The sequence below is a fragment of the Acomys minous genome (assembly GCF_964271855.1).
Source record: "Acomys minous genome assembly, chromosome: 1".
Classification (NCBI taxonomy): domain Eukaryota; kingdom Metazoa; phylum Chordata; class Mammalia; order Rodentia; family Muridae; genus Acomys; species Acomys minous.
In genome coordinates this window covers 51411762-51423797 of record NC_140483.1, presented here as the reverse complement: position 1 = coordinate 51423797, position 12036 = coordinate 51411762, and the positions used below count along the sequence as shown (strand labels likewise).

At 38.3% G+C, this 12036-nt stretch overlaps 1 protein-coding gene across 4 annotated transcripts in view; it reads right to left on the bottom strand.

Moving 5' to 3' along the window:
• Positions 1-1231: 1231 nt before the first annotated feature.
• Positions 1232-12036, bottom strand: part of NEK7 (NIMA related kinase 7) — a 128434-nt gene continuing 117629 nt past the window's right edge. For all 4 annotated transcript variants that reach the window (XM_084799308.1, XM_084799306.1, XM_084799305.1 and 1 more), the window contains one exon: positions 1232-4207. In XM_084799308.1, coding sequence (XP_084655434.1) covers positions 4097-4207 — 111 coding nt within the window. In that variant the 3' untranslated portion in view covers positions 1232-4096. The remainder of the gene's footprint in view (positions 4208-12036) is intronic.

Here is a 12036-nt window from a genome sequence, read left to right as displayed (position 1 = left end):
ACTTGGTGAGAACAGATCAGTGCATTTGAAAAATGAGGCAGTGGGGCTAGGATGGAGGAAGGGGGAAGAGGATGGAGCTAAAGCTCAAGAAGATGAGCATTGTTTCCACAGCCACCCGCATCCAGCACCCAGCTGATGTGCTACACTACACAGGCTCTACTCAAAGCAAGTCCCCGGGTTAGAAATTTATATCCCAATTTTACACAGAAAGTAAAGACTAGAAAAACGAGGAATTTATCTATAGTATGCTTGTGGCAAGAATGATTTCCTATGCACTATAACCCTGAAATGGAAAAATAATTTATTAAAGTCCTGAGCTACAAATCCTAACTCTAAAAATTCCCTTTTACCTTGCCTCTTTAAGATTTACAATGAGATTTGGATATTGAAGTGAACAATGAAGTCAGTACTGACATGAACAATAAAATCAGTAGTAAGGTGACAAGAAAGACATTTTCCTGAGTAAACCGCTCAAAAATAAATGGTATGCTACAGGCTTTCACATCTCAGAAGCCAGTCAAGTAAATCTGTTTAGAGAACACCATGAAATTCTTTTGATAGGTTGAGAGACTTCTGAAATTATTTCCTACTGTGATTTAAAAAAAAAAAAAATCAACCACAGACCAGGCAGAGGCAGGCGGGTCTCTGAGTTTGAGGCCAGCCTGGTCTACAGAGTGAGTTCCAGGACAGCCAGGGCTACACAGAGAAACTGTGTCTCGAAAAACCAAACCAAACCAAACCAAACCAAAACTCAACCACACTGTGTGGTACCTCAGCTGTAAAATTAACAAATAACTCATAAAATTTACCCTGCTACGACTTTCTAACCCTCCAGTTGGCAGGTAGAGCAGTGAGACTAACTTCGGAGAATGCTTAAATTTTGTTAGCATCGGCTACAGTGAACCTTCTGACTTCGATGTTTTAATTCTGAAGGTTCAAACCAGGAAAATGAGTATACATTCCTTCAGGTTTAGATGACTTCACTCAATGAAGGAAAGTGAGACACTTGAGAGAACAGCGAGCTGTTTTATTAACAATGCACACTCAAAACCAAACCATAAACCCCCAAAGTCTCCAGAGTGGTTGTGACCCTTGACTGTTTCATTTTTAAGGTTTCTCCAAGGTGTCAAAGTTCTGGAAATCCATAAGAACCATTTCTGTAGGTTCTGTGCCCAACAAAAAAATGGTAGATATAGAGAGGCCAAAGGAGAGTAAATTACAGACACTCAAATTTACAGTACTCATCTTTTATTTTTATATATTTATATTAAGATATTGTACAGTTCTTGAAGCTAATAACAGAATCTTTTTGCATGTGTATTTAAAGCATAACAAAATAAAAAGTATTTCACAAAAGAAATTCATATTACAGTACTATGGAAATAGGCAAAGAGTATATGCATTTGTGGGTTATGAACAATACATTCAATTTAAAGAATAAACATTTCATGTGAATAACAGCTTCTTGGTTATAATAAATACAGAAAAGTTAAGAGCAACACCTGAAATACACGGAGGAGACAAGAAAGCAGCTGTTTTTGTGATGGGCATGCAGAAGAACAGTACAGCCCTCGTGACGTGGCGCCAGCATCTCACATTACTGAGCACTCCATTCGCCACCCCACACTTCAGCACACCAACCAAAGCTACCACACATCCCCCCTGGGTAACTGGTACCAATGGCTAAATAAGGTTTAGAACCAGCTGTACCTCTTATTTGACCTGTTACCCAAATCAATTCCAATATTTAACTTAATATAAAATTTACTCATAAAATTTACTCATAAGCAGAAATATAAAGAAAATATTTTATAGGTAATTATTAAAATTAGAACTTCTAGTAAATTCCATAATTCTTCACAAATTATCACACTGCTTTCTTTGGGGAAAAATATGAACACTTGGACTTTTAAAAAGTATTAGAAAGTTTCTTTCTTGTAGAAAATCATAATGGACATTCCTGACCATAAACTTTCCACCTCTTTATTTTTTAGGAGTTAAGCCAATGAGTTTAGAACCTGTGCTTTCACTTATTTATTTACTTTTTGGTTTTTTGAGACAGGGTTTCTCTGTGTGGCCCTGACTGTCCTAGAACTCTTCTCTATAAACCAGGCTGTCTTCAAACTCACAGAGATCCACCTGCCTCTGCCTCCTGAGTGCTGGGATTAAAGGCGTGCATCACCACCACCCGGCAGAACCTTCTGTTTTTTAAGGCTGAAAGAAAAGGACTAATTTAAAAGGACTAATTTAAGAGGGGATATTTCATCTCAGTCAATTCTGTGACATCACAGTAGATACAACACAAATGGTCAACAGAAGTAGCTCTCCTCACACTTCTGAGGACTCACCTATGGAAGCCCAGAGTGAATGCTAAGGAGCCCCAACAATCTGGTATGCAGCCAGTTCAGCCATCAAGACAAAACCCAGCCAGGATTCCTTTGTCTAACTCAAGATGAAATTTTCCTTAAGATAGCATACATAGACAATTAAAATGAGAAAGACAGACATTATTTTGAACATTTACAAATTATTTGAAAATAACTATAGGGACAACACTATGTTTGAAACAGAACCACGAGTTCTATCTGCCAGAGCACATGCTCCCTGAGCACGGGGCTGCCGTACTGGTGGGATAAGCCCTCCCAAGGCTCCGTCATGGCACACAGTGTTCTGCAACAGTGACAAGCACTCTGTGAAGAAAGTGGTTGGTATTAAGATGAAGACATTGAAGGAAAACAAACCTCCACTGCAGAGTTTCCTAACCTCTCCATTTCCCTAACTAGAACGAGCTTCACCGTGTCTGTCATCTTCATGCACAAATACAGTACTTTACTCCAAAGTGTCTCCACGGAAGTTACTCTCCTAACAGTTCTATCTGAGGAAGGGCCAGCTGTCATGTCCTTAAACATAATCTGAAATTACAACCTTGTCAAATGACACCGACGTGCACAGGCACATTGTCACATACATCCTTTCTTCCGAACAAGAGAAAACACATGCACACAGAGTGGCCTAAAAGTTTAAAAAAACAAAACAAAACAAAACAAAAGTTTCAATCTAAGGAAAATGTTGGCATAGGGAATTATGTTCTCAGAAAGTCTAAAACATTAATTGATAAAATGTACACATAATATAAATAAGAAAGTAACTTGAATACAAAAAATTCTGAAGGGGATTGATCAAAACCTCAATACAATCTATGAATAAGAACATATGCGTACATTACAGTGTACGGCTGTGAGTTAAATGTATTTAGATTTATAAAGAAATTGAATTATAGTTACTGCAAGATTATTCCAAGGATATTCTTCAAATGTACAATAAAAATACACAAAACCTTGGACAATGGGCAACTTTAAAAATGACTATCACACCAGCAAAATCAGCCCTTAACCACTTTTTAAATGGATTCATTTATACCATGTAAATGCAAAGAGGCCTTTGAAGGCATTAAAACACAAGACTTTCAGTGTCTGACTCACATTCCGTCCCCTACTTTTTCACATTTAGTATGAATGTATAAACTAAAATTTTTGAACGTATAAACTAAACATTTTTTAAATGTTTCTCAAATAGTCTGACCGCATTTATCATAATTATATTTGAAAACTATAACGCTAAGAACTAAAACACATACTTCAAACTTTAAAAACATAAGCGCAATTCACAATTATCTCCACTGCAATGTCCATTAGTGACTTAAAAGCAAGTAAGTAAATGCTCAGGTCCTTTCCTCAGGTTCCGCAGCTCTCCTGATGTGTGCCAATGCGTTTCTTCACCATTTGGCACTGACAATCTAGGAACACAATTTATCAGCAGAAAACCTCAAACAATCCTCAAACCTCACTGCATTAAAAACTCTTGTTGCACTTGCATTCTCAATGCAATTTGAGTATCCTAAAGTTGTGGGTTTGGAAAGTAAATGAGCCTAGTAGAAAATAAAGCTTATGTGAAAATTGGTTAAGGAGTCAAAGCACATCAGCTCTGAAACCGTAATCTTAACACCCAGACAAAAGTGGGAGGTATGATTTGCAAAAAAAAAAAAAAAAAAAACTTTGACGTTATCTTGGCTGCCTTCTTCATGATCTTGCGCAGTTTAGCTGCTTGCAGTGCACTCATGCATCCTCTTTGCTACGTCATAAACGTAGGTGATGTCTGGTCGTTTCTCAGGATCTGGGTTGATGCACACATTAACTAACTGTCGAAGCTGAAAACAAACAAACAACACTAAAAATCCGCCATCTTAATTCTGAACAAAGTAACTCTGAATAGTTAGCTAGGAGGCTTCTAGTTGGCTGTAGGGATGCACACATGCACCTGAACTAGATTTAACACATCAGGTTTTCATAAAAGGACATGGATGCCCAAAGGTTAAGACACCAGCTTTTCCCAGACTTAACAACCAGAATATCAGGTTTTATTCTCAATTCCAGTAACCCATGTTTGGCAAATTATGTGTCTATTTGTGACAGCACATAGCATCTTCATACCCAGACCTTCTTGCCATGTACATGTCGTCACTAAGAATCCTTTAGACATTGTGAGAAGGTCCTGACATGCAGATTAGCATAGCGCTTAGTGACTCCTCTCATTTCTTCATGCCCTTCGCTGTGGATATTGATGAGCTCTGTGGCGGAACCTATTTGTACTGTTAAGGCTAAAGCCAGGGAGATGTTCTGTGAGGAGGAAGAGTGGGCAGGAGCCTGGCAGACATGGAGTCAGGCATGCTGAAAGGGCAAGAGAGCGAGGCAGCAAGCAGTCCTGCTGAAGGAAACTTGCAGCCCTGTGCCTTTCTCTCTGCAACTTTATTTCTCTACCTATTAAACAGCGAGGCTAGAGATGATCATCAGAAATGCTGTCCGGTTTCCAATTCCCTTAGAATGATTTGGAAATCACAGCATTGGGTGGGGTAATGTTATATTCACAGAGAGGGTCTGAAAATATCAATTTATATTCCCTTTAGGAGAACACAGACTGGTATAATTTGGGAAAATGTAAGACATTTTATTATGTTGATCTAATAAAAGGGTGGGCATTTACCACTTAAAGACAAACACTTTCAGTTATTCATCACACAGAGAGCCCTAAGAAGAGCCCTTAGAGATGAGTCTATGTTAATAGAATGTAATACCAGGTCACTAGGCTGTCAGAAGTTCTGTTTAGAAATAGCAATGAGAAGCAGGCACAGTGGCAAACACCCCAGCACGCAGGGAGGCAGAAGCAGGCAGATGTCTGTGAGTTCAAGGCCAGCCCTGTCTACAAAGTGAGTCCAGAACAGCCAAGGCTACACGGAGAAACCTGTCTCAAATATCTAATTAATTAATTAAGTGAATAAATAATAATAAATGAAGGAAGGAAATGAATAAATAATAATAAATGAAGGAAAGAAGGAAGGAAGAAAGAGGACTGAGAAAGGAAGCAGAAAAGGAGGCAGGAAATGTAACTAGGCTACACTACCTCATCCTATTCAACCAAAACACCAGTGGGCAGAGTTAACAGTTTACTTTGCAACACTGTTGTACTATGCAAGCTAGTTCAGAAGCCTCCACAGCCAATGAACATCAAATGGCCAGTCCTCATGCTGTGAAGAGCAATCAACCAAAACTAGACCAAGGAGAAAACACGAGCATAGCTGAAGACAGAGAGCTTACAGGGGCGCCCCAAAGGGGTTAAGGATTAGCAACAAGGTGTAACAGAGGTGGGACAGCTGAGCAGCACACTGTCCAGGTGACAGCTGCCCAGAGACAGCCTGGACGACCGTAGAGGCCGCAGCAGATGAAGGCAGTGCGGAAGAAGTAGTGCCTGCTTTCCCTCCTCCTTTTTAAGTCCAATTTCCACAAATTAAAAAATAAAAACAAAAACAGAAAACTACTGTTTTTGCTGCCGGTTGAATTACTAACAGATTTATCACTGTTGTCAGATACATAATACGGAATACTCAGGCCTCAACACACTTATGAATGAAATTTGTTATAAAATGTGTTTTGCTATACATTTTTTTTATGACTTAACATGTTCAATCTTCCTAACAACTCTACAGGAAATCTACCAGTACATCACAGCTTTACAAAGCAGTAATATATCTTAAGATCATAAAGGCTTTAGAATACAGGGTGCAGATTTGAACTGAAAGAGTCTCATTTAGGCGCAGGCTTTTAAGAACTACATGTTTCTGTCATTTAAAAAAAAATCTAACTTGGTTTACAGGTTTCTCCATGGCCACCTCTGAGCAAGGATGGGATAGCCTTTGACACAGTGAAGGGCAGACTGTAGGCCATTTGCTTCTCAAATGAACTGCTGGTAATAACACTGATTACCATTGAAGAAAGTCAGGACAGGAACTCAAAGAGGGCAGGAAGCGATAGGGAGGAACTGATGCAGAGGCCATGGAATGGTGTTGCTTACTGGCTTGCTCAGCCTGCTCTCTTATAAACCAGGACCCACCAGCCCAGGGATGGCACCATCCACAATGGGTTGGGCCCTCCCCCATCAATCACTAAGGAAATGCTGTACAGCCAAATCTTATGCAGGAATTTTATCAATTGAGGTTCCCTCTTTTCAAATAACTCTAGCTTGTATCAAGTTGACATAAAACAAGCAGCACAATGAGGCTTTAGCATTAGTGGCTCTGCATTCACAGTTCACACGGCAATTTGTATCAAAACACCAAGCAATCAATCCAGTTTTGTCTAGGACTTTGTAGGAGGCATGAGGAAATCGGAGCAGCTTTCTCTTGAAAATATGCTTAAACATTGACACAGCATGTTCAGATGAAAATTATGGCTCAGCATGTGTTTTTATGTCAATTTCAGTGTTATTTTTAAAATGACCCATGGAGGAAACTGACAGGAACTCCCTCCAAACAGAAGGTTCTTGGGTTTCAACTTAGACCACATTATAAACTTAAACACAGCGGCTGCAGAGTATGTGGCTGACAGGCAGAAGATGGGTTTAAACCCTCATAAGGACATGGTTAAGAAAAAAAAAAAAAAAAGAAACACCTCCAGTAAACGGGGATTGGGAGTCCTTATATAATATCCTCATAAAAATAGAAAGTGACACTAAGTGTTCGCTCAAAGTCAGACACTAAATAAAATCAGACATTAAAGATCAGAATAAGATGATTATATTCAAGACCTTACTTGGTGGTGGTGGTGGTTTGTTGTGTGTGTGTGTGTGTGTGTGTGTGTGTGTGTGTGTGTGTGTGTGTGTTTTAAGAAAAGATTTTCCTACATAGTTTTTGCTGTCCATTAGCTTGAAGCAATTTTCCTACCTCTGTCACCTGAGTGCTGGGATTGAAGGCACGCTCCCTTATCTTTAAAAATATTTCTTTAGCCCTCTGGAAGGAAGCACATTATTTTGAAATTCTTTTAACAACTATCTAATGCTTTGCAATGGCAGTAACTACATTTTTGACCCTGTTAAAGGAAAAGTATCAAGAAAATGAAGTCAGTTGCTATCTCTATTCTTTTATGTTAAGTTTTAATTTCTAAGACCACCAGGCATTCATATGCTTAGTGTGTTTGCTGAATCGACAGCTATCCAGTTAAAGACCAGTATCTAAATTATAACACTGACATAGCCAAGAACAGATAATGTAAGCCAGAAGATGTATTTTTTATCATAGAAAGTTTACTTCTCATATTTTCTACTTCCTTTTTAAGATCATGTTATTACTTTTAATATAATATGCCAGAACAGTCTGTCCATTTGAGAGGATGCACATTTACCCACTTCAGAGATATTTAAAAAGCAACACAGAGCCATTTAAATGACTAAAAGCTAATTAAAAGATTCTATATAATCCATGTAAAAAGTTATAAGTTAATGCTTTCAAATTCAGTAGATGAGCCATTAATATATTTTGATCTATGTATTTCCAAAGAAATATCAAAGTATGCAGCCTAAAACCAGAAATATTAAAGAGTGTGTCAAGAGTCATTGTTCTCAGGGTGCTCACCCAATTACAGTTCACGTTCAGCCACGCAGGGGTAATAACAGTCAGGCTCTTTGTGCATTATAGCTTTAGGTCACCACCACTATTCTCAGTAGGATAATAAAGACTAATTCTATTGGTACTGTTTCTTTATCACCCCTATCTTAATCCCTCTGAGACCAATTATGCTATATCAGCCTCCCAGATATGCCCAATTTCCATCTATCCAAGGACACACTTTTAGCACCCCAATGTGGGTCTAATACATTAAAGCCACTGTATTTGGAGCTTTAGATATTTATACAAAATGATTAGGCATACCCAGCATGGACACCATTAGAGTGACACTTTGGTGTCACTAATGATTGACTTAGGGGTAGGAAAAAGAAGCCATCTTACACTGATGTAATGCAATGCCTGTATTTCACAATCAGAGATCATTCAGCGTCTTTAAAAACTGAAAGTCTTATAGGAAGTAACACGGTTTTATAGGATCCCATAGGATATGTGAAATATAGGGTACCGTTTTGGATTCATGTCTTCAAGGAAAAATCCCCCAGTGTCAGTTCTGTAGCACAAATGAATAAAAGGCCTGCCTAAATATATGTATATATTTATATATATACACACACACACATATATATATATATATACACGCACACACACACATACACACAAATGGAATACTCAAAGCTTAATCTTAGACAGCAATCTTTAGTAAAGTGGCCAAATAGCACAGTGACATCAATTATGAATTTTACTAAAACAATTTTTAAGAAGGAAAATCAAATGCTCACAGTCTCTGAGATAACACTGGATGGCAATTTAAATAAATGCATAACTGTAATATTCTTATTCAACACTACATTAATTTTTTCTCAATTGGAATATGACTACATTAATTATAAATGTTGTATAAATGCACGTTTAAAATAGTGTGTGTATCAAATATTATAATGTCACTCATTTTGGCATTATTGTAAGGATATATCAGGAAAAACTTCACAGCATGAATTTAAATAATTCTGGTTAATTTTCAGTAACAATCTTAAAGATTTCCTAAAATTCTATTTGAATTTGAGAATCTAAAAACTATAAATGTTTGAATTATTAAATTAAAGTGTTTTTATATTGCTAATAGACTTCCACTAACTTCAAAAAGTTAACATGTCAGTCTCTACCTGATACTTTCATCTTGTTTTCTTATTTACATAAAGCAAGATTTTATGAACTCAAAACAAAGGTCATTGTATTACTGAAAGTTTAAAAAACTTTAAATCTTCCTTAGCTATACTCTGCCTTTTAAAATGTTAAAGTCCGTCATCTCTAAGATAGTATTTTCTTTCCCCTTTGCAAAAACCTGGAATACAGACTAAACATCACAGGAAACAACACACCTGATTACTTGGGGGGGTGTGCTCATTTATGGCTCATTATATGCTCAAATAATTGCTACTTTCCACAAAGTAGCATCCCCATTCCTTCCTTTCTGCACTGCACATCACAAGCCATATGAGCCTTCTGAGGACACAAGTGCTCTCCGACATGGTAAACTCAAGGAATTTCAGAGAAGGGGAGAGCAAAAGGGCTGCAGACTGAGAAGTCAACAACTGCCTATAGCAGGCGTCTGAGCAGTTTCTCACGCTCTGAGCCTCCTGCAGCACCGGCAGGGAAGGCAGGAGTCTCCCTTACCCACGTCAAATCCAGAAGTCCACTGCTGTTCTCAGTACACCAAGTGGACTCGATCCATGTAAACTGGAACAAAACCTCTGACTTAGTGTAGCAAAAAAAAGTTGTTATATTGATAAAGGGTGGATTCTGAAAAGCTGAAAGCATTAGTTTTATCAAACCCTATCACATCATATTCTCCAATAACCTATAAAATCCATGAAAATGAAAAGATTCTGAAAGTTGAAATTGCAGTGTTAGCTTTATCAAAGCCATATAATAACATCATATTCTCTAATAACCTATAAAATCCAGTTTCATTTGACTAAGAAATATTACTACAGCTGATTACATCATAGAAAACACTTTGTAATCCTTGTACCATATTTTAAATGCTCTGAAAAATAATGATTTTTATTTGTGTGTGTGCCGATAATGAAATGTATCTTTTGCCAGTTCTGTTTGTTTTTATGTGTGGAGACCCCATGAAGAATGAAAAGAGGTGCTGACTGCCAGTTTTTAACATGTGAGTGAAGCACCAGGCTGCAGTGCTGTGCCAAGCCAGGAGAGGCCAGGAAGCAAACACAATCCCGTTCTCCAGCCATCCCATTTCTAGCATGCCAGAAAAGGGAAGGAAAAAAAAAAAAAGAAAGAAAGAAAGAAAGAAAAGGAGAGCACACTGGCCTACTAAGATGATGAAAATATCAGAACAGGGTGAAAGCACAGCAGGCTGTGCTTGGAGGTAAAAGCTTGCAGCTCATTTCCTACCAGTTTTGAGTGGGTACAATCCCCAGGGTCCTCAGGTACACATTTCAAAGGATGATTTTATGAGATATGGTGCCAATTAATTGTTTTTAATACAACAAACCTTTCTTCTGTCTATGAGCTTAAAGCTCGAAAACCATAAAACTGAGCGAGACTATAATATGGAAACTGATTAACCAATTCTGAATCATAAGCCATAATCTGGTTTCTTTCAGTTATAAAAAGCAGTAAGAAGACTTATGAAATTACCAGGTTTCCCAAAATATAACTAGGACATACATTCTCTGTCTTATTTTTATGGTAAATTAAAAACTGCTGAGACTTGTAGCACAGCTCCCAGCTACTTGAGGGTTTACATCAGGGCAATCACCAAGTCAAAGGCAGTTGGAGCTCCAGTGCCATTTTAAACTTAGCCACACAACATGCTGAGGTCCTTTATCTCAATTAAAACATGGAAGAGGGCTGGGCACAGAGCTCACTTGTATGCTTGGCCAGCAGGCATGGGGCCCTGGGTTCAATGCCTAGTGTTACCCTAAACAAAAATGACTCAGCAACATCTGCCATAGCAATCAGATCTACTGCTATAATAACATAGCCCATTTTTACTAAAAAATAATTTAACCATCTTTCCAAGGTTTTATAGGTGTTTAATTTTTTCCCCCTACTCAAAGCCAATGCTATTGAGTCTTCAATCAACTATTTTGTTTTCTGGAACCAAGACTACCCCTTTCTCTTTTCATCTGCAAACCCTTTATTTGACTTTTCAGGACTTTCCCCCTCCCCCATATTTAGATATTGAAGCTATTTTTTCCCCAAGCTGGGTCTGAAGAGATGACTGACAGAACAAATAATTTTGATGAGCATTCCAGTGCCTCTTCGAGAAATTAAGCACTGGGAACAAGTATGTGTCATTTGCTAGTAAACGTCCCTGATGTTTCATAGCTGATGCTGTTATGCAAAAGAGTGAGAAGAAAAGCCACGCAGGAAGAATATTAGTGGCAGAGAGCTACCGCATCTCTCCATACGCCTTTGGGTAAGCTTGGGTCTCACTAGACAAGTCTTTTGAGAAGCTTCTGTCATTCAATCATCACTGATTATCAGGCCATTCATTTTGTTTGTAAATTTCTTCTTTTTAATACCAACTCCTTTACTTCCTCATTCCCTCAGTCACTCAACTTTTAAAATCCACCAGGCCCTCAAAAGCTACACAAGAGCAGAGTTTTTGTAGACCCCTGACGTCATAGAGGGGAAGGGGTGCATATGAAGGAGCAGCTATCACGGGATTGACTGCCAAGGGCAGGTGTGGGGAGAGAAGAGTCAGGGAAGATCATATAGAAGAGGGCCAGCTGGAAAAGAGGAAACAGCATCTTTAAAAACATGAAAATGCAGGGATCTTCTAGGAGAACTCACAGTGGCAGTGAAGGGAGCAGGTGCTTGACTTATGATTCCTAATAAAGAGCAAACGTCCAAAGAGTGCCTGCTACCACTAGACAACACAAACAGAGAGCAAGCCAAGGGAAGGAACTGTTTTCAACCGCAACTCTGAAGTACAGTAATTCTCTGCTTACATGTGGATGAAGTTGTTACAGGTGGAAAATAAAAAAAGAAGAAAGAAAGGAAGGAAGGAAGGAAGGAAGAAGGAATTTACACAAAACAAAATCATGAAC